General features: G+C 36.3%; 3 protein-coding genes, 1 long non-coding RNA gene and 1 pseudogene across 6 annotated transcripts in view; 3 read left to right on the forward strand and 2 right to left on the reverse strand.

The window, feature by feature from the left end:
* LOC125476539 overlaps nt 1-19,051 on the reverse strand; it is a 44,293-nt gene extending 25,242 nt beyond the window's left edge. Inside the window, exons 1-2 of the long non-coding RNA XR_007257838.1 lie at nt 18,578-19,051; nt 18,359-18,420 (exon numbers count right to left, since the gene is read on the reverse strand). This is a non-coding gene — a long non-coding RNA (uncharacterized LOC125476539). The remainder of the gene's footprint in view (nt 1-18,358; nt 18,421-18,577) is intronic.
* LOC103933255 overlaps nt 1-24,550 on the forward strand; it is a 35,803-nt pseudogene that overhangs the window by 8,281 nt on the left and 2,972 nt on the right.
* Nucleotides 2,205-11,222, forward strand: LOC103933248 (probable LRR receptor-like serine/threonine-protein kinase At1g56130). The gene is made up of 25 exons (XM_048582793.1): nt 2,205-2,365; nt 4,181-4,354; nt 4,615-4,798; nt 4,943-5,014; nt 5,334-5,405; nt 5,640-5,711; nt 6,194-6,265; nt 6,359-6,430; nt 6,571-6,642; nt 6,733-6,804; nt 6,891-6,962; nt 7,056-7,127; nt 7,212-7,283; nt 7,455-7,520; nt 7,668-7,730; nt 7,923-7,967; nt 8,074-8,132; nt 8,361-8,740; nt 8,888-9,083; nt 9,184-9,312; nt 9,434-9,552; nt 9,685-9,895; nt 10,006-10,237; nt 10,389-10,539; nt 10,630-11,222. Exons 1-25 carry the CDS (start codon nt 2,308-2,310, stop codon nt 10,999-11,001), a joined length of 3,159 nt encoding a protein of 1,052 aa, XP_048438750.1. The 5' UTR covers nt 2,205-2,307; the 3' UTR covers nt 11,002-11,222.
* Nucleotides 7,708-24,550, forward strand: part of LOC125476533 (probable LRR receptor-like serine/threonine-protein kinase At1g56130) — a 54,904-nt gene continuing 38,061 nt past the window's right edge. Inside the window, exons 1-3 of the mRNA XM_048582774.1 lie at nt 7,708-7,730; nt 7,923-7,967; nt 8,074-8,132. The gene's annotated coding sequence lies outside the window, so the exon portion shown is untranslated. The remainder of the gene's footprint in view (nt 7,731-7,922; nt 7,968-8,073; nt 8,133-24,550) is intronic.
* Nucleotides 12,296-18,247, reverse strand: LOC108866025. 3 transcript variants are annotated; one of them, XR_007257764.1, is made up of 7 exons: nt 17,518-18,247; nt 17,257-17,371; nt 17,065-17,135; nt 16,750-16,814; nt 16,049-16,102; nt 14,131-15,576; nt 13,367-13,766 (listed from the first exon to the last, which is right to left on the reverse strand). XR_007257764.1 is itself a non-coding variant. In XM_048582777.1 (6 exons), the coding sequence occupies exons 1-6, from the start codon at nt 17,578-17,580 to the stop codon at nt 12,402-12,404; spliced, it is 1,149 nt and encodes a 382-aa protein (XP_048438734.1). In that variant the 5' UTR covers nt 17,581-18,247; the 3' UTR covers nt 12,296-12,401. The 3 variants fall into 3 exon arrangements, 2 of the variants coding, with proteins under 2 accessions (XP_048438734.1, XP_048438733.1); XM_048582777.1 differs by lacking the exons at nt 16,049-16,102; nt 16,750-16,814 and adding an exon at nt 12,296-13,214 and having other exon boundaries at nt 13,689-13,766; nt 15,514-15,576; nt 17,065-17,123; nt 17,257-17,329; XM_048582776.1 differs by lacking the exons at nt 16,049-16,102; nt 16,750-16,814 and adding an exon at nt 12,296-13,214 and having other exon boundaries at nt 13,689-13,766; nt 15,514-15,576; nt 17,257-17,329.

Below are 24,550 nucleotides of genomic sequence, written 5' to 3' on the forward strand. Positions count from 1 at the left end.
ACATATCCCACTATTTGTATAATGACACGTGGTGTACCATCTCGTATACTGATCACATTGAAAAATCTCTTGCAACTATATATGAACTAGCAATTGTGGCGTTACATATGTCAATGTTGGGCCTTGGGCATTAAGTTTTGCCATTAATATCCCAACGCCATTGCCAACTATATATGAACTACTATGCTACGGTAGTTTACTTTTCCAATGATTGAGATAGGCTTTGGGCATTAAAAGCGACTGTATTTTCTGTCAGCATTTATTTTTATCTTTTACACATTTTTATTAATTTTTTATAATTAATATTCTTCAACTCATTTGATTTGACTGCTTAAAATTAAAAAAGATTTGTGAAAAGCAAAAATAGATATGTGAAGAAATCTTGTAAATGATGAAGTGAGAAGATGAGATAGGATTCGATAGTCACCAGTACTGATTCCCGGCAAAAATCCATGGAAGGCCAAACGTAATGGACGTGGATGACTTTTTCTTTTGTTGACCGAAGGAGGTTGACTTGGGTTTTGATATTTCAATATGTATCAGTACCCACCAAAGAAGTTGCCAATGATCTCGACCGTATTCATATATGTATCTTTTGTGAAATTTCAACCTTGGCCATCAACGTCCTTTATTTAACCTTAGCTGTCAACGTCCTTTATTTGTTGCCACACGTTTTGGGATGCACGATTTTATATCAACGTAATGGACGTGGATGACTTTTTCTTTTGTTGACCGAAGGAGGTTGACTTGGGTTTTGATATTTCAATATGTATCAGTACCCACCACAGAAGTTGCCAATGATCTCGACCGTATTCATATATGTATTTTTTGTGAAATTTCAACCTTGGCCGTCAACGTCCTTTATTTAATCTTAGCCGTCAACGTCCTTTATTTGTTGCCACACGTTTTGGGATGCATGATTTTATATCAACGTAATGGACGTGGATGACTTTTTCTTTTGTTGACCGAAGAAGGTTGACTTGGGTTTTGATATTTCAATATGTATCAGTACCCACCACAGAAGTTGCCAATGATCTCGACCGTATTCATATATGTATCTTTTGTGAAATATCAACCTTAGCCGTCAACGTCCTTTATTTGTTGCCACACGTTTTGGGATGCACGATTTTATATCAACGTAATGGACGTGGATGACCTTTTCTTTTGTTGACCGAAGGAGGTCGACTTGGGTTTTGATATTTCAATATGTATCAGTACCCACCACAGAAGTTGCCAATGATCTCGACCGTATTCATATATGTATCTTTTGTGAAATTTCAACCTTAGCCGTCAACGTCCCTTATTTAACCTTAGCCGTCAACATCCTTTATTTGTACTCTCTGCCATCTTATTTGCTTGATATAATATTGATATAAAAATTATATAAAGAAGATGAAGTGTTCGAGAGTTACAAGACCATTTTTGTCTCCCTGTGGCCTCGCCTGAAGGTGCTTTTCTTTCAGAGGACACTTCAAGAGTCTTTCACTTGGACTAGATGATTACACACATCATTTTTAAACAAAACGCAACAACTGCCATTTTTTTCAGTCGTGATCTGAACCACTGCAGTGCCATAACGATGGGTATCGTCATGGCTGCCCATCTCATGGAGCTTCCTCTTCATCCTCCTTCCAGTCAAAATTTCAGTTTTTAATAACATGGTTTGTTTATTTATTATATGACTATTAGATTATTAAAGTTGGCTGAATTTTAGTATAATTAATATTTAAAGAGTGACTTTGAAAGTAAAAGATTCAAATTACGTACACCAGATGAAAATAAATAAATAAAATAGAGCGAAATTATTTTAATGAGAATATTGCTATCATTACAATTAATGGAAAAGGAAATATAATGAAGGAGAACATTCAACAACGGCAAGTTGCTGAGGAGGAAAGCGTATGCAGAGACTTGGTCCAAATGTAAAGTTGGGTGTGAGAATGTGAGGACAAAAAAAACTAAATTATATAAGGATTTATAAGTGGTTGTACTACTTCTTATATTGCCAATTGATTTTACAAAAATGTTACTTTTATTATATATTTGTACCATTATTTATACCATCTCTCTAATAGAGATGGAATCTACATGCGTTGGTGGACACTACAATTATTAGAGAAATAAAATAAATGATAATATAGGTAGTATGTGTAACATTACTCTTGATTTTATTGTTGAATATCAACTTTCTTAATTGGGGAAAATGTATCAGAGGATTTTCTCTGATCCCCCCACACCCCCGCATCAGAGGATTTTCTCTCTCTTTCGTTCATTCTCTTCGAACCAACATCAAAAGGAAGTGGCCGGATGCAATCGACGCCGATGATGACATGGTTTCCGGCGAAGGGCAGAGAAGTGGTTCTGGGTACGTCTTTTGGGTAAATTACAGTATACAATTCAACTAATATGATCAAAATCTTGGCCAACTCCAGGTGGGAAATTAAAAAAGTGACCGCCATTTGATCATACAACTTGGACAAAATATATTACAGAATAAATTACATAAAACGAGCTTAACTATCGGTCTAACCACAATTTCATACCTCATATTTTAAATATTGCAATATCATGCCTCGGTTGAATTTTCTGTTAATTTAACTGTTAAATGATGATATGGTAGGAATAAAAAATTAATTAATTAATAATAAATTACTAATTCTTATTTAACAAAAAAAAAAAAAAAAAAACTCTCGTCATTTCCCCAGAAATCGTCTCCTCCCCCTCCCTCCTCCGTCCCCCTTCTTCCTCATTCGTCCCCTTCAATCCCTCATCCGTCCCCTTTTTCCTCGTCCATCCGCCGCCTTCGAGTCCACCGATTCGGACCAGCGAGTTCGTCATATCAGATCGGCACATATTCAATCTGTTCGACGGGAAAGATCCGGTGTTTTGACTCCCTCCCTGGTTCTTGTGGGGGTTGCAACGAAATGATCTGGCTACGACGTCGGCGAGCACATACATGTCTTGTTCGGCATCAAAATCGGTCCGGTTTTCTTTGAAACGGCAGTGGATCGATTCGAATGATGGTTAGTAGAAATCGAATGGTGGTTGATGGAGAACCGAACGGACGGAGACGGAAATGAGAAGGTGTAGAGGTTGACACACATCGGGGAAGCGAATCTGTAGAAGTGGTGGTAACCCAGAAAATGGGAAAAAAAAAGGGGAAGGAAAAAGAAAAAAATTTGACTGTTATGAACTTCCATTATTCAATTAATATTATGTAGGATTTCGAAAATCCGGAGTTCTGGGCGAATTTCAAATGGCCACTTCTTGAATTTTTGAAAAATTTAATTTCTCTAATTTAAAAAAAAAAAAAAATTTCTCTAATTTCTTGAATTTTCTGGGTTTGTATTTGTGTTTTTCGTTTTGGGTTTTGTTTTTGTGGGGTTCGTTGTTTTGGCTTCCTGGAACTCTCCCTTTGCAATTTTATTTGGTGGTTTTTCTTAGAAAAATGGTGAAGAAGAAGAAATTGAAGAAATGGCAGTGGGGCGAAAGCCCCAGTCGGTGATGGGATTTGAAGAGAGGGAAAAGGATAAGGGGATGGTTTCTGATGCTCAGTTTTCCGAAATCTTAGTGAACTTATGATGAAGAAATCAAATTAGTTTTATGTAAAGACTGTTGGAGCAAGATGAGGGTCCGGTTTTGGTTTGCCATCAAAACCCACTTATTTGGGGTCTGGTTTTGGTTTGCCATCGAAACCCACCTGCGTTTTGCGATCGGCGGTGTATCAGTTGTTCCCGGAGGAGGACCAAAATTAGCTGTATTTTAAGGAGGACGAGGAAGAAGGGGAGCGGAGGAAGGAGTGATGGGAGGACGAAAGGGGACGATTTCCAGGGAACAAGGAGGAGAGGTTTTTATTTTTTTTTAGCTAATTTAATTGTCAAATAAAAAATTAATAATTTATTAATAATTAGTTAATTTTTTATTCAAGTTGGCAGAAAAGTGGGTCTCGTTTCTCCCACGTTATCATTTAACAGCCAGATTGACAGAAAATTTAATAGATGTCTAATATTGCAATAAATTCATAAAGTAAAAAATGACATTGCAATATTTAAAATATGAAATATGAGATTGTGATTTGACAAGTAATTTTTTATAATTTATCCTATATTATATATGTATACATTGTCAATATATGACTAAAATCTAATGGTCTGCTTCTTACATGCAATGCATGATTCAGCCAGCCGGAATACAAGTGTTGGTCGTTTAAATTCACGCCGTCGAGGAGAGCAAGTTCTGCACATGTACAATATGAAGATAAAGTTGATGATGAGGATACTATTACTCTGCTTCCTCAGCTGCTTCTGGTTTCGGCTGTCCTTTGCTCAAAATGCTACCACTGATCCATCTGAAGGTTCTCTCTCTCTCTTTCTCTCAACAAAATGACATTTTAAATGTTTTTTGACTATATGAAATGAAGTTTCGAGGAACTTATTTGTAAAGCCCTTTTTCTTCCCATATACAAAACATCCAAAAATTAAGGGTAATTTTCCTTTGTAATAATCAATTTGATCTTTCGTTTGGTTCGAGATAGTCTGGTAAGTGGTAACACAAGTCAAATTATGGTGTGATATAATCTAATACACACAAGGACTGAATTAACTGAGAGTGCAGTGAGGGCGTTGAACTCAATATTTGAACAATGGGACACACAAGCAGTGCCGGGGCAGTGGAATATCAGTGGAGAACCCTGCAGTGGATATGCCATCAACCGCACCGACATTTTTAGCCTCTCTAGCCCAGCCATCATTTGCAACTGTTCTTACGACAATAATGCTAGATGCCACATCACCCAACTGTATGTTAAACTACTCTCTCTTGATGAACAAGATTTCCATGCCACTGCTGATTTTCACTTGCTACCTATATATATTAACGTCATAATTTGACTGTCTCGCTCCATTTTATGTAGTTCTAAATGTTCAATCTTTTTGCTTCCCAGGAGAGTGTTTGAACTAAACAAACGAGGGGTGCTTCTAGAAGAATTTGTGGCTCTGAGATATCTCACATTTTTGTATGAATTTTTTTCAACTCCCTTCTCTGTTTTTGGTTCATCAAAATCATATATTGGATATTAAAAATTGTAGAATTATCAGAGAGATGGACAAAAGGCTCACTTCAAACAACACCGATATTATCCCTAACTTGGTAACACCTGCACAATCTGTTAGGTGTAGGGTTTATCCCAAAAAGCCTCGGTATTAGGTGGAGTGGGATTTGGATATTTAAACTCTTCTTTTTTTATTTCTCTAGCCGATGTGGGATTTCAACAAAAATATGGTGATGTTGTAAGATTAAGAGTTACCGATTACACTTCCTTTCAATTTTTGTAGGAGTATCCGTGCGAATTATTTCACTGGTCCCCTACCGGCATTCATTGGCAATATGTCTGCATTGACTCACTTGTAAGTAGTGAGAGAACATTTCTTTAAGTACTCATACTTCTGATGAGACCCGTAGCAATTTGTATACTTCATTTTGAATATCATAAACTACAGTTATGTTCTTTACACCTTTTTGCTACTATTTATGCTGTAATCTACAAAAAAATCATTATGCTTTTATTGAATAATGCAGTACTAGTTTCCTGTTATGTAATGTAATTCATTGGCAATAATGCAGTACTTATCTCCATTCAGGTATATTTGCTTCAATTCATTCTCTGGGCCCATCCCCAAGGAGCTTGGAAACCTTACGGAGCTAACTCTGCTGTAAGCCATGAAAAATGAGAGAGCGTACAAAAAAATTTTGTGTCGTAAACATTAGATACAGAACCTGTTGTTATAAGCTAAAAATCTGGTTACGAATGAACAATCGAAGAATAGAAAATAAGAAGGATAACAATGGAAGAATATTCTGAAGGTTTCTCTCTAGCAGAGCATATTCTCTTCATCTCTCTACAATTCACACACACTCTGTGCTTTACATAACCGTTGGAATCCAAGGTGGATTCTCTCTCTTCACAAAACAATCTCAGCCTTACATCTAGCTAGTTGCAAGGATCATTACACCTGACATTATTTGCCTTACTACATTAGAGCTGCACATTTGGTATTTTAAACTCAAGTGAATACACAAATTTGATTCACAGCTTATTTCCTAATCCGCTATAGACTTACAATTCAACAGAACCTTCATCACTCTTCAATAATTGCTTTCAAGTAAGTGTTTGCTCGTTCAACATGACTTGCAGGGACATCAGATCAAATAATTTCTCCGGAACACTCCCTCCAGAACTTGGTAATTTAGTCAAGCTCGAGACACTGTAAGTGCTTCGTTAAATCATCAAATTTGAATTACATGTTAATTCCTTACGGATGAGCAAAAATTGCACTCAGCTGCCTTATGATTTTCACAGCTACATAGACAGCTGTGGACTCAGTGGTGAAATTCCTTCAACATTTGCCAAGCTCACCAACATGCAAATGTTGTAAGAACGGCTCTTAAATCGTATTTTAGATTTGTTCGTTTATCCAGTACGGCTCTTAAATCGTATTTTAGATTTTAAATCGTATTTTAGATTTGTTCGTTTATCCAGTACGGCTCTTAAATTGTATTTTTGAATTTTAGCTGGGCATCGGACAATCCTTTCTCAGGAAAGATACCTGATTTCATAGGGAATTGGACCGAACTCACTTCTTTGTAAGTAGAGAAACCTTTGATCTTTTGCAGTTTATGAAAGCAGACCTGAGATGGATAATTTGTTCACAAGCTTCTTATATGTTTCTGTAGGTATTTACAAGGGAACTCTTTCGAAGGCCCAATACCAACCAGCTTTTCTAAACTGATCTCATTGAACTCTCTGTAAGTACAAATGTTTCAAAAATTGTAATTCTCTCTCTCTTTCTCCGAAGACGGGATTTCAGTTTATTTTGCATATAATGATGTAGGCGAATCAGTGATATATACAGTGGGAGCTCCTCTCTTGATTTCATAAAAAATCTGAAAAGCTTGACTGAACTGTAAGTGAAGATTCTTATCGATCCAGATACTTTCATCAAATTTGATATCTTACTCCATCTTCTACTTATCAAATTTTATTTTTTGGAATACAGCACACTGCGAAACGCATTAATCACTGGTACCATCCCATCTGATATTGGAGAATATCAAAGTCTACAGACACTGTACGTACCAGCAAATATAAGCTTGAGTCCCAAGTCTTTTGTTTCATTCTGATTGCTCCTCTCAACTTATCGTTGGTGTTGCAGGGATCTGAGTTTCAACAATTTGACAGGCCAACTCCCACGTTCTTTGTTCAACTTGAGTTCTCTTGAATCCTTGTAATCCCCGTCTTTATTATTATTTTTTTCTTGCCTTATCATACATAAGTTATCAAATCTTCAGCATTCCCTACTTTGATTGAAGATCTGACCTTTTGTGCACATCTGACCTTTTGTTTGTTCATCTCTTTTTCTTTTCTGGGTGCCTTCTACTATAATCGAAATGGCCAGGTTTCTTGGAAACAATAATCTCTCCGGACCTCTTCCGAGCCAAAAGAGCAATCAACTTGAGAATGTGTAAGTCCTCGTTTCTTATAGTCATATAGAATGCACGGTGCATGTATGTGTTTGTGTATAATCGTAAGCATTCTAATCCAATCTTACACAAGTTCTTAATAACTTTCATGCATTTTATGTCTTCTGGTCCTATTTTGTTATTTGCAGAGATTTGTCTTATAATTTTTTATCAGGACGCCTTCCCCAGTGGGTGACCACAATATCGCACGTGTACGTGTCCTTTTATCTTTCACCTTCATTTTACCGTTTAAATCTCCAAAATAAGTTCAGGAAAAAAAAAATTATAGCTGAGATTCGTTTTCACAGTGCTACTTGCCTACTAAGTTTTGATCCGGTACATGGAATTTTCATTTGATAAAGATATAGTTCTTCATATGTTGATTGATTAATGATTTTATGCAGGAACTTAGTGGTCAACAACTTCACATTTGACATTTCAAACATAACGTGGGTTGAAGTTTATCTTACTCGTTTTTAGACAAGCAATACCATCACTACTCTACCACTACATGTTTCTATTTTGATAACTAATAATTTTTCTCTGTGTTTGCAGTCTTCCTGGATTGAATTGCCTCCAGAGAAATTTTCCATGCAATCGAAATACCCCACGATGTAATCTGCTCTTATGTCACCCATCATTTACTATTTTAACGCAACGTCATGTTAGAGGAAAAGGCATTGCTTCTCTAGTTATGTATACATATGGATATAGATTGCAAGCATGTTTCCATAAGTTCAGTAATACGCATAACTGGTTAGAAATATGTGACTGATGAACATTAGTATGAGTCTTCAATTTGAAGTTTCATCGCTAATCATGGGTAGATTATGGTATTACAGCAAGCTTCTCAATCAACTGTGGGGGACCGCAAATGACGGGAAGTGATGGCATATTGTATGTGACTGACGACTCGGATCTTGGTCCAGCAACATTCAGTGTAACCAGTACAGAGAATTGGGCTGTCAGCAATACCGGTTTGTTTTCTATCGATTATACCCCATCGTTGAACAAGACCCTTGCACAAGTCACCGGAACAAATGTGACCCCAGCGCTTTACCAGACTTCAAGACTGTCCACAGCATCACTGAGATACTATGGCCTGGGCCTTGTGAATGGCCCCTACACTGTAACATTGCACTTTGCAGAGACAGTTTATGAAAGTCGCACTTCGCAAACTTGGAAAAGTCTAGGACGGCGTGTATTTGATATCTATATTCAGGTAAGACTGCTTATAGAATAAAAATTCTTAACTTATTTGAAGTAAACACCTCATTGGACAGGTTTTTGATGTTTTAAGCTACATTAACTAAAGACAGTGATTTAAAAGAGACTAGAATTATCACCTACCTCTTCATTTGGTTGCTAGGGCACCCGCAAGACGAAGGACTTTGACATATCCAAGGAGGCAGATGGTGTTAACCGAGCAGTTGTGAGAAAATTTAATGTTAACGTGTCAGAGAATTATCTTGAAATTCATCTGTTCTGGGCTGGTAAAGGGACTTGTTGCATACCCAAATATGGTGATTACGGCCCACTAATAGCAGCTATCCATGCTACTTCAGGTATAGTATGTGTTAACTTATAAAGATTTCTTGTGAGTGCTTTAAATGTATTTTTCTGCTGTTAATTGACATTGAAGAATTCGTCTGTTTTATCACTTAGATTTTACAAAGAAGAGCAAGACTGGGTTGACAGTTGGTATTGCAGTTCTTGTTGGAGTTGTGAGCTTGCTATTAATATTTGCAATTCTATATATGAGGAGGAAAAAATCAGAAAAAGAAGATGATGAAGGTAAACGACCATATCATTACTGGTACCCAATTCAAGTTTCTCTGCTCTGACATCAACACACAGAAGTAAGAATGCTTTCACGAAAGTAAACCTTACATCATACTGTTTTGTGAATGTGCAGATATTCTAGGATTAGGCCCCCGACCATATACTTTCAGTTATGCTGAATTGAGAGCTGCAACTGAAGATTTTAATCCTTCAAATAAGCTAGGAGAGGGAGGATATGGCCCCGTTTATAAGGTGAAATTCGTATTACATCAATATCATGTACTTGAAGTAATGACAAGAGAAAGGAGAGAGAGCAAGAGAAGAAAATAGCTTTTGTTTTCTTTCCTTTCACGTCACGAAATTGTCTTTCTGTGTACATTGTAGGGTACACTTTCTGATGGTAGAGTAGTGGCTGTGAAGCAACTTTCAGTATCATCTCACCAAGGGAAGAGGCAATTTGTATCTGAAATTGCTACCATATCTGCTGTGCAACATCGAAATTTAGTGAAATTGTATGGATGCTGCATTGAAGGCAGCCACCACATTTTGGTTTATGAGTATCTTGAAAACAAGAGCCTTGATCAGGCACTTTTTGGTACAAACCTATCTACCTTTAGGTTCACAAAAACAACATTGTTTGCAATTTCAAGCACTCTAAAATTGTTAAGAAATGTTTCTGATTGGATGTGTTCACTAATATTTCAGGAACAAGTAACTTGCACCTTGACTGGCCTACTCGATTCAATATATTGTTGGGAACAGCAAGAGGACTTGCTTACCTTCATGAGGAGTCAAGGCCAAGGGTTGTACATCGAGATGTCAAAGCTAGTAATATTTTGCTCGATGCAGAACTCTCCCCAAAAATATCAGATTTTGGATTGGCAAAGCTTTATGATGACGAGAAAACCCACATCAGCACCCGGGTTGCAGGGACAATGTAAGCCATCCTTTATTGTTTTTCCATAGGTTACATATATTATAGCCACACACATTTATACTTGCATGAAATTATAAGACACATCATGTTAATAATGCCACTAATGATCTCAAAAAACATTGTGCAACCATTTGATTATCTTGCATTGTAGAGGCTATTTGGCACCAGAGTATGCATTGTTTGGACATTTGACAGAGAAGGCCGATGTGTTTGGTTTTGGAGTCGTTGTTTTGGAGATCCTCAGTGGAAGACCAGACTCTTACAATAACTTGGATCCAGAAAAGATTTATCTTCTTGAATGGGTAGGAATTGCTTTCGCTTAGCTTCATTTTGGCATTGTTGTGAAGAACTTATTTATACGTTCCTTTGACCGTGGCATGATGTTTTTTTAGGTATGGACTCTACATGAAAACGACCAAACTCTCGGGCTGGTGGATCCCAGATTGACAGAGTTTGACAAAACTGAAGCGACTAGACTGATAAGAGCAGCTCTCCTGTGCACGCAGGCATCACCGATGACGAGGCCATCTATGTCACGCGTGGTGGCAATGCTCTCTGGAGATATTGACATAGGCACTGTCATGTCAAAGCCGAGCTATTTGACAGATTATGATTTTAAAGATGTAACGACATCGTTAACAAGTAGATTTTTGGTGGAGGATGATACCCCATCAACTTCATCCAAAGGTAGTAATGTTCGCCTCAACTATCAATCGGGAGGCAGCAATGCAAGTGGTGGTTCTGTAAACGTCACTCAATGCTAGCTGACATTAAAGGAGAAGGAAGGTGAGAAATATTGAGAACTGATTTTCACACGCTCTTTTTACCCCTTCGTAGATGCCTATAAACAAAAGCCACGAGTTGGCTCTAGATGAGTTAATGCCAATTGTTGATTCATTAGTGTCATCGTATTGTGACTCTTTGGTAAGGTTTTTGCATAAGCAACCTCTTTTACATGAATGATTATTAATTGTTCATCGATCAATGTCACCTGAAGAAAATCTTTGATTATTACTTGTTTCTCACATGAGTGGTCTCAACGGTGGGGCTGGGTAAAACGAAAATGTAGGGAAGTTCATGCTCACCAAAGCAAATCTCAATTGAAAAATAACCTCGAATCAACCAAAAATTCCAAAGCAAGATCAACCCATTTAAGGCTATGGTGCTCATCTAGTTGTCTTTGTGCCCTTTTTCTTTACATTTGGAAGTGCCAGTGCCAGATCACTTGAGGCAACAAGTCCAGGCCCCACATTTTATTCGTTTTTATTGCCCCACTCAAAGTGACTGTTAGAATTTGAACGTTATAAGCCTACCATTTTCCAGTCCCACTTTTTTAGTTCTTGTCACTCACTTTGCTCTTCTCTATAAAAGTATTAATTACATGTATACACACATACACACACACACACTTATTAGCAACACATATGCCCCTATATATACTTTCTCTTAGTCTCATCAGAACTCAAAGAAAGGAGAGCTTTGGAGAAGTGAAAGTAGTAGCATAAACTAGAAGAACAAAGGGAGACATCTTAATCTCCCCCCAGAAGCTCAAGTTGCTGCCTGTCAAGAAGTGTTTGTATGTGGTCAAGGCAAACACCTTCTTGACCATCTTATTTAGCTTCAAATTCGCATTCACTACCTCTTCTAGAATCACATCGAACACGTTCCCGAAATCAGCCGTCCAGTCCTAGCTTTTGATCAAAGTTTGCATATATTCGGCCCTCCAATTAAGATCCTCGCCTTGTATCGAATGCAGCTGAGGGTCTTTGCTTTAGGTGACCACATTTCCCTTCCATGGCTCGTCACTCAATTGAAGCAACAAAAGCCCCAAAGCCAAACCCGCCGACAAGGTGTTGTCGACATCACACATCCAACCAATTCTTCTGCTTCCCCTGATTTGAGTAGACCTCCATCATTTTCTTCCACTTAACATCAGCCTCTTGCTCAAGGTCAAAATACTTGATATAGCTTAATATGTCATGCGAAAGCAGCGCTGCACGCCAGGATCAACCTCATTAGCTACAGCCAGTTGCTCTCGCTTGTACTCCGCTCTATAACCCCACCAGTTGGCAGGTTCCCTGGCCTCTAGCGCCATAGTTTTTCTCAACGGCGACAAAACCTCCTTCATCAGTCGATCAATACAACAAAGACTACCATCCCCTTCTCAGAGGCATGATTCTGACCGGAAAACCTTCCTCGCAATGTTTTCGAACAACATATGATGATCAGAGATGGTAGGCAAAAAGGTAACTGCTTGGGTAATCTCCAAGCAATAATCATCATGATGGTCATGGTCCTTGTGATGATGAAATTTTTCAATATCAAACTTGAGGCTCTGGGCAAAAATATCCAAAACACAGTTGTGCAAGAAGCAATAATCAACGTCGCGCTTGTATTTTTGAGCCGCCTTGTTGGCCGTGTGGATCACCTTCCTCCTCAACAACAATTCGCTTACCTCCGACTTGGCATCCATTTCCTTGACCTTCACCATTCCGTTTGAATCCGCCTCTTCCCTCGTCCTTCCAGTAAATTTCAAGTGAGCTTCGCCCCGTAAAACCTGCAAAAGAATGTAGGGAAGGTGTAGGATATGTCCAAAGGAGCCGGAAATTGGCACAAGATTGTATGCAAGGGTTTTCGAGTGGTTCTGGTGGAGCCAAACCGCCGCTGTGAAGAAAGCTTCGTCTTGGTTGCGTTTTTCACCGTCGCCGCGTCTGTCTATGAAGTTGCAAATGAGTTTGTGTGTGGTTAGGGGATTATGCGACCAGGCCAAGGGAAGCACTTGGTTCATCAGAGTTTTGTGGAATTCCACGATCGACATGGCGTCCTTGGTGCAATGGAAGTACATATCAACGTAAGGGTTATTGATGTTGTGGAAGCCTAATTGGAGGAGCAATTCTTGTGTAAGAATTGCGATCAAACAACCTTGTTTCGGCATGCTTCCAGAATCAATATCACTAGCAAGAATGCCCGCGCTTTGCTACAGGTTTTCAAACCATGAATAACATTCGTAGAAAAATTAACTGAAAATGCTACAGAAATACAATCGCATTCTTAAATGTAGCAATTCAGACAACACATGTTTCACGAGTAACGCTCACAAAACCACACATTTACACAATTATCTCCAAATAAAAGAAAAGGCAAGAGATAGGTGAATTGATCCATAAAATAAGTAGCTCAATTTACATTGCTACTCTCTTGTAACTTATTAGAGCTTCTTTGCAGATCAATCATAATGATTTCTTCATTGCTTTCACCAAATATTTCTATAGTTTTCTAGTAGTCCAATTGACAGAAAAAATAGCAAGTGCGATTTTATTCGCTGCTTTGAATGTGTTGTAAAGATAATACCACCAACTACGGGTGGCAATTGATTCTTGTAATAACATACTATAAAAGTAAAGGTATGGATAAAAAAGAAAATGCATCCTTTGAAAGATATAGAACAAACCTGGAATTCAACGAATTGTTCTTTTACAAAGCGCAACACCAAACTTGATTTCCCAGCTCCAACATCCCCAAGAAGCACCTGAAGAAGAACATCAAACATCACTGTGGTGATCATGACATGCAATACCCAAAGAAAATATACCTATTCATCACATAATGCTAAAATACATATGCCTACATATCCATAATTCCTATGTTTACGAAACATCTGTCGATAAATCACGACCTTCATTTTAAAATGGACTTTTGTATTTGTATTTTGCTTGTGAGTATGGTCTTGGTTAAAACTTAGCATTCTAGCATTTACTTATATGATATCATATAGCAAGAAAGCTTTGAGACCAAGTCACAGTTTATTGTATTCTCGGAGACCCTCAAAATACCAAAGCTAGACAGAGATAAACAACACGAAAGAGAAATTTCTGCTTTACATGTACACTGACATTTGCATGTGCAGAGCTCTCTTTCCTCCTTTCTTTTCTTCCTCACCTGTTGGTTCTTTCTCCTAGATTAAGGAGATTGTTGTTTTATTGTTAGTGGTTGCCATCGTGATCACATTCAAATCAACTTTAGTTAATACTAGCCTCCCTACACGCACTCACGCGCGTGCGGAAGACCCTTTTGTAATTAAGGCGCTCTACGCGCGACTTATATAATTTAAATGATAACAAAATAACGGTTGATCTCTGATCTAATTGCAGACACAATCTACAGAACCGTCTTCTATTGAACTTGTGAAGTGTGGGGTGGAGACCTGAATGTAACAAATTGGTGTTAAGTGAATAATTCCAAACATATAAAATTTTGATCATCACACCGAACGCAAACAGAACAATTAAATAAAGAACTAAAGGCATACACAATCTAATTAGACAAGGTGAACATTCCCATGCCGAAATCTTAAAGACCAAAAGAAATATCTCATTACACAGAAGAAAAAAATTAGTAGGACAAAACTTAGAATTAATCAAACATGGTGAACCAATTATAGAGAACATAACCCTTGTAACCAATCGGGAAAAGATGCTTTTAAATCCCAGAAGAAAAAAAAAATTAAGAGTTTTTAAAAAAACCATCATTTCAATTATTTTCTAGTCTTACATTTGGGATTAAACATAAAATATAACTAAAAATGCCAACTTTCTAAAAAAACGTACGACTATTTTTACAAATTTCCATTACCCAATACTGAAAAATGAGAATCACGAAGCAATGAAGAACAGAACACACGAGAACCAAAAAGTTAAAAACAACACGTAACCATTTCAAAGACCCAAAATCCTGCAAGGACAAAAAAAACCCATAAAATCAGTACATCAGCGCTCCCTGCAAAACCCCAAAATCAGAAAATTATAAAAAGAACCCAAAATCAATGGCATGGTCCTCATTTCTCCATCATTCAGTAGCTAATGACCTAATGGAAAAGAACCCAAAATGACAGCTTAAAATATGGAAAGTGCTTATAAAAGCTCATGAATAACTTTCGAAGCCTACATAGAAATGGTATAGCGCAGATAACAACACACAATAAAACTTTGCACAGTATAACCTAAATCCGATATGTAGCATTCCCCACACACAGATTGTTCAAAATTAATTTCGTCTCCGTCTTTCAAATCTAATAAAATCCCCAAAACACAAAAAACAGCAGCTAACTATTTTTTACTCTGTAAACAACAATATGCATCTTAACCCATTTAACATATTCATAAAATAACATCAAACACATTTAACCATGAGATAATATAGAAGTGAAGTCTCACAACTTTCATAAAAAATTATTACTTTCTTAGAGAAAGGCTTGAAAAAATATGTAAATTACTCACCTCTATTACAAAAATGTTACAACAGCTGATAAAAAAGGCCAAAAATACGAAAAGCCGCACCTCCTGAAATAAAAAACAGAACCAAACAACACATTCACAATATCAATCTAAACGATATCCAGAAAAAAAGAAATGAACAGACAAAACCCATGTAAATATACAGAACAAACCAAAAAAAAGAAAGAACTGAAGCCAGTAAGAAAATGACAAATCTGATACAGCAAAAGGTAACATAATCTATATCGATTTAATTATCCATCCAAAAAGACATTTGAACGAAGAATATTTTTAAGGATCCAAACAACCATTAAACTAAACAATTAAAAGTAAAAACACCAAAGCATTCATTGAAGAAATATATATATATATATATATTATAACGTATTTGGCTCTTTATACCTAAAAGAAAAACATTGGCTTTCTTGTATGCACTGAAGTATGCATGTGTCTGAAATTTACAATCTATAGAGACTCAATCTCAGACTCAAAAGACATTTAAAGGAAAAGTAATAAGAAAAATAAGTAGTGGTTATACCTATACTCCATGTGTGGACTGCAATTTCCAATCACAATTCAAACTTCTAGAGGCCTATAAATCAACCACATAGGAAATGATCAGTAGAAGAAAAAGAAAAACAACTGAAGCCAAAATAGCATCTAACAAATCATTTAGAACCATCACAGAAAACAATTTTTGCATATAAGTAATTTAAAGGAATACCATCAGGTCATGCATATATACAATGTACCCAATTAGATAAGTAGCACATCAACAATTGATGATCAAAAAGTTAGTCAACCTCAATTGCTTGAATCTAATTAACTCAAAGATAATAAACAGTCCATTTAATGCACGGGCTGACTGTCAATTTTACAAAACCATAATTTTGTGCCGTTCAAAAACCAAGTGGAAGAATAGGCAAAAACTATCTCATCGCCTGTAAATGTAATTAACTAAATATTAAACTTCACAGCCACAAATAAACCTAAATTCCTCCTAAAACTATCTCATTTAAGCTTGATTTTACTATAATCTATAAGTGTGGTAAAAAATGGGAGGCCAAACGATTTGTTAACAAAAAAGGTAGACATAAAAGTAAAAGGAACAGGGCAGACATTAGTTGAGGAGAAGCTAATGTCACCTTGAATTGACAACAAACAGTTCTTATCTTCTCGAATTAACGAAGATAAGTACCATTTTTTGTTAATTCAAGGTAATATAAAAAGAAACTATACCTGTACAGTGTTCAGATGTAGCAATCCTATGCAATCAGCCAAATGATGGGTATCCTCTCAAAGATCTGTATATCCATTACAGACTAATCTTCAGTCTTGCAGAAAATGATATGTTGACTACAAATTCCCGTACTAAAAAACACAAATAATTCTATCTACAAACCAAATAATATGTGCAACTTTATGCTACAATGGTAGAATAAGATGGTTGTACAGGACGACACAAAGATTGAGATTTTTTTTTACTTCTAAAATTCTACACACTTTCGAGCCCTAAATTTTCCCGGAAACAAAAGAAAGTGAAAGAAGTCGTACCTGGTTTGAGAGAGTGGACGCTATCAGCGAGTTTGGTGGAGCAGTGATGGCGGAGATCTCTGGTGAGAAAGCTAATAAGATGGACAAAATCATTGAACAAAAAAAAACCTCGATTTTTAAAATTAAAGTCAACAAAAATTTGAACAAAGAAAAGAGAACTCAAACCCGAAACAAATAAGTCAGAGAACTCACCAGGAAACCCAAAGTGTCTGCAGGATTGGCGATTTCCTGAAAACCAAGCTTTTGTAGGTTTAAAATTTCTTCCCTAAGGCAACAGATCCAACATTCTCAACTTTAGCTATTTCAGCTAAATAATAGAAAGAAAAAAAAAATTAATTTATATAATTAACTAATCTGATTTAAGATTAATTGAAAAGCTTGGAAATTTCAGCTTTAAAATTACATGTCAGGCTGCAAATCTAATAAAAAGCGTAGAATTTTAAAAATGCTGACCTTAAATACAGAGGCCTTCGCAGGCTGCAAAGAAATGTCAGAAACCGAAAAACAAAACCACATTAACCACCATCACCCATAATTCGAAGCCACAAACAAAATCCCCAATATTACAACCCAAATATTTAAACAAAAAAACCCATTTATAAATCCAAATTTACACTCCCAAGTGCAAGACTCTAAGCTCCAACTGTTCTTTCTCAACTTTAGCTATTTCAGCAACATAACATAAAAAAATAAATAAAATTAATTTAACTATAATTAACTAATATGATTTAAGATTAATAAAAAAAAAACTTGGAAATCTGCTTGAATTCAATCTCAAAATTGAAAACGAACACTTCACTTTTACAAAAGTTGTACAGAGCGAAAAAAAAAAAAAAAAAAAAAAGACAAATCAAAGTCTCACAAAGGGCCACAACGACAGCAAAATTGCAACAGAACGAGGAAAAATGTTCAATCAAACCTTTGGATAACTCTTCTCAGGCACACAAATTCAAAACCACAAAAATCCAATCTAAAACATCGATTCACAGACTGAGATGCACAAAATGATATATTAACAAATCCAAAACGAAACACAAAAATTAAGAACCAACAAGCAAATAAATACTGATATCCCCTGCATACGTGAGCACACGTTCAAAAAGCCTCTCAAAGGCTGAGATTCAACTTTCAAATATGAAGACTTTAAGCCACAGTTGTTCTTTCTTAACTTTAGCTACTTCAGTTACATAATCAGAAAAAAAAAAAAAAAATTAATTATATTAACTAATCTGGGTTAAAATCACACCTCAGGCTGCAAGTAGAATCAAAACCTTGGAATTTCAAAACCACTGACCTTAAACACACAGGTCTTCGCAGGCTTCAAAGAAAAGTCACAAACTCGAAAAACCCAATCTCCTGAAATCGAAAACAAAACCAAATTAACCATCATCACCTATAATCCGAAGCTACAAAACAAAATTCCCAAAATCACAACCAAAAAATTTGAACAAAAAACCCATTTAAAATCCAAATTTACACTCCCAAGCACATTACATTCAAAGCAGACAATTACCCAAATCAAATCGACAGCAGGAGATGTAATCTTTTATGGGCTTCAAATTTTCTTCAAACCGAGACCAAATTCGCTATTCTTCAGCAAGAGAGTGTTGCCGTTTGTAACCCCGATGAAAAGATCTAAACAAATTTGACTAACAGTAGACAGAGAACGAGAGATAGAGAGAGAGAGGTGAAAATTCCTCGCTGGTGACGAAGCTAATGAATTCGGAGACGCATTCCCGGACGGTGTTCGACTGATCGGCGCGAGTAGAGAGATGAGATCAGAAAGACAGAAAAATTAGGGTTTGAGAGATAAAGAAACTGGGGCAGAAAGAGACGGAAAGAAAGAAGCAGAAAAGAGGATGGCAACTGAAACCTTCCAGCGACTTCGTTCTTTAAAAATAGCTTTATGACAAAATTACTCTTGGATAATTTTGTGCATTCATTTTAGCCGTTTCGAATTTGTTTTGGCCGACAGGCATTTGCGTCCAATTCTTTTGTCGAGGCCGGTGACACCAAAACCGGCTTCCGGCTTTCTATATAAAAGATAATTAACTTTAATAATTGTAATACAAAGTAATGATTATGTCCAACCTTTGGGTCTACATTTGTATCTAAAAAAAATACTAAAAAAGTTCAAACACAAAACCCCCCAAAATATAAAATCAAAATATAATGCCCCATTACCTAGTTTTTTTTTGGTATATCTTTTTCAACTAAACCCTAAACCCTGAACAATCTACCGCTGCAAGCAACATAACATCCATTTTGCAAATTTTTGTGGAACCACTTTAAAAATTCAAATCTTTAAGCATCTGATGATCAGATTTACTGAAAATTCAAAACTTCAATAGGTATCCCTCCTTACCACAGATACGTAGTTTTAAAAATAAAACCAAAAGGATTCATTCCATTTAACATATACCTGAAAACTACCATAGTAATATTGATTAATTAAACTACTTTTTAAATATACCCAGCAAGGTAACTTTTGGGTTTGACAAAAATTTTAAACCTACGAATGGGTATACCAAAATCAATTTGTAAGTATGATAAAAGTCCCTATGATGGTATCAAAGCAACTATAATCACAAACAAGTTGAGAGATTACTTTCTGATTATCAAAATCACTACTGGATTTATGTAGATTACTTTCTTATTATACGTTGACCATAGTGGTCGGTTGAGTCGAGCTTGAGCGCGAGCCCAGTCAATCAACCTTGGCAGCCTGCCGGGGAGAAATACCGGCAGCCAGCTACAAGTGGCATGAAAATTCAATATTTGTGTGTATGATTTCACAACAAGTAATTAAGGGTGTTGATTAAAAGTCAATCTAAAAAGTTGACCTTTTGTAAAGATACTAAATAAAGTTTTTCCATATCAAAGTTTTTAATCTTTAGTTACATGTATGAACAAGAGACGGAGTAAATAACTTTACATGGAACCCAATGAGAGCTCTATTCCCTTTAGTCTCATTCTTTGCACAATTTATTGACACTTAAAGATACTGGAAGGGGGAATCATATTTCACATACAAATATACATAGCATTTACGAGCGTTGTTTTTATTCTCTTTTCTTTTTTAGAGCGGCATAATGATGTACATGGAGTGCCAATAATAGTTCGAAAAAAACAAAACACATAAGACTCTAAGAGTGAGAAATGCAAATGCCGACGCCAAAAACAATTTTTGCATGAATTAATTTTAAAATAGAATTTAAAAGCTGAACAATTGTGATCGTTGAACCACATTTCGAAATAGTTTAAATATACACATATCAAATCATTGACATCGTGTATTAACGCCATTTGTCCTATTTATTATCATATAGTTTTGCTTGATATATAGCATGCTGAATATTTGACATAGTAACTGAAAACCAGTTTTACATTTTCCATCAATTTGTTTGGCATTCTGATTGGGTTATTTCGGCTATATGTTTTCTTTCCTCTGAATGAAAATTAGACCAGAGCCTAGGAATTGTAAATTTGGTCAAACTTGTTCCTCTATGGGCCATATTCCATTAATTTAGCAAACATTTCAGAGCCAGTACGTCACTTTCTTTTTTGAGTAAATTAGAATTTGCACCCTCTAGTTTGATTTCTATTCCAACATTATACAACATCTTTAAAATATTTCAATCTCCTACATTACGTATTATTCTATTTCAATACTATATATACGTTAGTCAAACTGTTAATTTGACCGTTACTTAATTGTGTGGCAACTACAGATCCCATTATTTTACTGACGTTGCAGTCAATAACATGCCACATGGGACAGATAAAAATAAATTTGTTTTAGATTTCTAAGAAAGAAAAATTAAAATATGATTTTTTTATAGTGGGCCTCACCTTATAAATCTTCAAACCCTCCTTCTCCACGCACCAACAATTAAGGGGGTGTAGTCAAACTTAGATTTGAGAGGATTTTAAAAGACTTTAAAATCCTAATGTGTTCAACTAAAAGATTTTAAAGGATTTTAGAATCCATTCAAATCTAGGTGTAGTCTATTAAAATTTTTTAAAGGATTTCAAAATTCATTCAAATCTAAGTGTATTCAAAAAAATTAAGGAGGGTGTAGTCAATTTGGATTTCACAGGATTTTAAAAGACTTTTTAAAGTGACAGATTTCAAAGGATTGTAGATTCCTTACAACTTTCAGATGGATTTTTAAGGATTTTTATGGATTTTGATTAAAGATTTGAATGGATTTTGAGAGATTTTTTGTCATTTTGAAAAAAAAATATTTTTTAAATAGAAAATAAAGATTAAAAATAATAAAAACTTGAAAAGAAAATTTAAGAACTTCACCTAGTTCTCCCAACCCTCCATGTTTTAATTGGACATAGCACATGCCATTTTCTGCCACTACCATTTTATTCCTCGTTGCAAAGGACCTCAAAATCATAAAATGGAAGAACTGCTTCAGCATTACATCAGCCTTACAAGAGTAACGAAAAACTTCTCACAAGCAACCAGCATCAAAGCATTGTTGACGCATTAAGGAAAATATATTGTTCAACCATGAAGAGGCACAAACAACAGCAATCAGAGGGATTCAATAGTAAACGCATACCAATCACATTGGTATTTATGAAATTTCAAGAAGAACCCTATCTCTAAAAACATCCATGCAATTGACAAACGAATATATACAATATACTTAACCAAAACTTGAATTAACCCTATCTCTAACTATGTATTGCGACAACACTGTAAATAGGTTCACTCCTATGCAAATTGGAAAACGATATCAGTATTAGCAATGAAGCTCAGATTACCTCGTCAGGGAGGGATGCAGTGGATAATTAGCTTGATTTGCCTTTGCGTGTTATACACCTCCAAAAAGCAATCTAAATAAGAAGAAATATTCTCAATGAAATGGGAAGAGAGAAAGAAAGAAAGCTCAGTTGTGTAGAGAGAGAGAGAGAGAGAGAGAGAGAGAGAAGGGGGTTGAAATAAATCCTAGGGGTGGAGGTATGATTCTTTATAGTCTTTTTAAGCTTACCATCTATTCTCAAATCCTACAAAATCACTCATTCAATGAAATCCTTCAAAATCTATAAATTTTTGAATACATATTGTGACATCCCACATCGCCCAGGGGAGTGATCCTTATATGTATATTCTCATCCCTACCTAGTACGAGGCTTTTGAGAGCTCACTGGCTTCGGGTTCCGTAGGAACTCCGAAGTTAAGCGAGAAGGAAGCTAGAGCAATCCCATGATGGGTGACCCATTGAAAAGTTGCTCGTGAGTTCCCAAAAACAAAACCGTGAGGGAATGGTAAGTCCAAAGGGGACAATATCGTGCTACGGTGGTGGAGTAGGCCCGGGAAGTGATCTGCCCCGGGCCGGGATGTGACACATATAGATTAGCATAGACTCAATAAAAATCATTTAAAATCCTGGTTGACTACCCCAAAATTCTAAAATCTTTTAGTTGACTACCCCTGTATTTAAATGGACTCTCTTAAATTCTTTTAAAATCCTAGTTGACTACTCCTGGATTCTAAAGTCTTTTAAAATCCTTTAAAATCCCTTAAAATCCCTCTAAATCCTTATTTGACTACACCCCCTAAGATTTTAGAGGATTTCAATAAGTTGTGAATTTTGTGGGATTTAAGAGTAAAAAGTATATATAACAAAGACTAAACAGAATCCAACCCACCCCTAGGATTTCAAATCCTTTTCCATCTACTGCTACTGCTGCTGAATAAGTAGTCACAGACGAGCAAAAGATCATTAGAAAACATGACTGTAGTTGCATCACATTGTATAAGAAAAGTATACAATTGGAAAATTTAAAGACTAAATATATTGGCGGCGGCAAGGCCTGGAGAGGAGGAAGGCAGTTCTTTGGACCTGGGTAAGTTAAAACCATCAAAGCTGCGAGGGCGCCCAACGGACAATACCAATTCGTACAATAACTCCAATTAACACCCCCAAGACTCAGTTTCCTTCGCTGCAATTTCAGTCACAAACCTCTATGCAAATACACCATATTTTTTTGCAAGACCCAGTCACAGAAGCAGCACAGTACTCTAAAGCTCCCGAAATTGAAAATATTCAGAGATCCATTGGAAAGATTTTCCCTTTGTTTATTTCAATAAAAAAATTATATGAAAATCTACCACAATCCACCAAAATCTACAAACTAAATTCATTCAAATTCTTTAAAATCTATTTGAATTTTGTAGAAGTCTTAAATCCTTGTAAATCCAATCAAATCTATCACTTTTAAAATCCTTTAATACCCCTTCAAATCTTAGTTTGACTGCCCCTAAAATCCCTACAACTAAATAAAGCAACATCTCCCCAAACCAACCGAAAACCCATCACTCTCCGCCGCCAAATCTAACTCCAATCCAAATCTCACTGTCGCCGACTCCATCCCCAAACCAGCCCAAAACTCATCATCACTGTCGCCGGCTCTATGTCATCTCACCGAATTTCACATGGCTCAGCTGCCCTTCCCCTAATTTCAAACCCTCAGACACACATATACACTACCGTCCATCTGTGTTGTTCGATTTTGTCGATGGGGATCCAGGTTGAAGATCCGAGACCAAAATTTTTGGAGCTCGTTTTCGCTGGAAACCATGGCTCATCTGGCGAGCCACATCCAAAACTACGAGGTCCGATTCCTCCCCGGGTTCTTCGACTCTCGCTCAAATTGGACGGATTTTCGAGTGGAACTGTTCGCCATGGCATGCAGCAACGCCGCGGCCAAGTTGCTTGGGGAGGCTGAGATGGACGCATCACAAAAGAGAAAGAAAGAGAGATGGCTTTCTCCAGGAGGGCTTGCTGGCGATAGAAGGGGTGTTGTCCTTGCGTCAGGATTTTCCCTTAGTGCACAATAGATTTGGAAAGTAATCAAAGAGAACAAGGACTTGGATCTTCCCGCTCACACCCATTGATAATTTGTGGTCTTCACTTCTCATATGCATATAATATGTACACATACTGTAATTTAATTAGGTTATGGTTGCTACGGTTCGGTGTGAAGAGATTGCCAACCAGAAATTCAAACAGTTGGTCCACGATGAGGTATGTGGTCGTTTATGAAATTGAATTTTTTTTAACTTTTCATTCCCTGATAGTTGGAGAAGATTAGTTTTTCTTTCTTTCTTCTCGTGTCCTTATGAAGAAAGTAAAGAAACTGGGAAGAAGACTGCAACGACAGAGAGAAAGGAGAGGAAAAAAAATATGAGCGGTTAGATCAATCTCATGGTGTATATTATTAGTAAAAAAAATAATTATGGAAAATTTAAAATAGAAGGATGATAAGATATATTTTAAAAAACTTACCATGTGACGAGTTTTAATTGGATTTTAGTGTCCCACTTTTTGTTACCAAATTACCCATAAACATCACGTTCGGTTCACCCCAATGAAAAAATTCTTTGTTTTTAAATCTCAAGACAAATTAAATAACATGTCTATTATTTTTTTAAATAATATAACATGTATTAAAATATTATTAA

The sequence above is a fragment of a genome, unplaced genomic scaffold (assembly GCF_019419815.1).
Source record: "Pyrus x bretschneideri cultivar Hongxiangsu unplaced genomic scaffold, Pyrus_bretschneideri_v1 Contig19, whole genome shotgun sequence".
NCBI classification, from domain to species: Eukaryota; Viridiplantae; Streptophyta; class Magnoliopsida; order Rosales; family Rosaceae; genus Pyrus; species Pyrus x bretschneideri.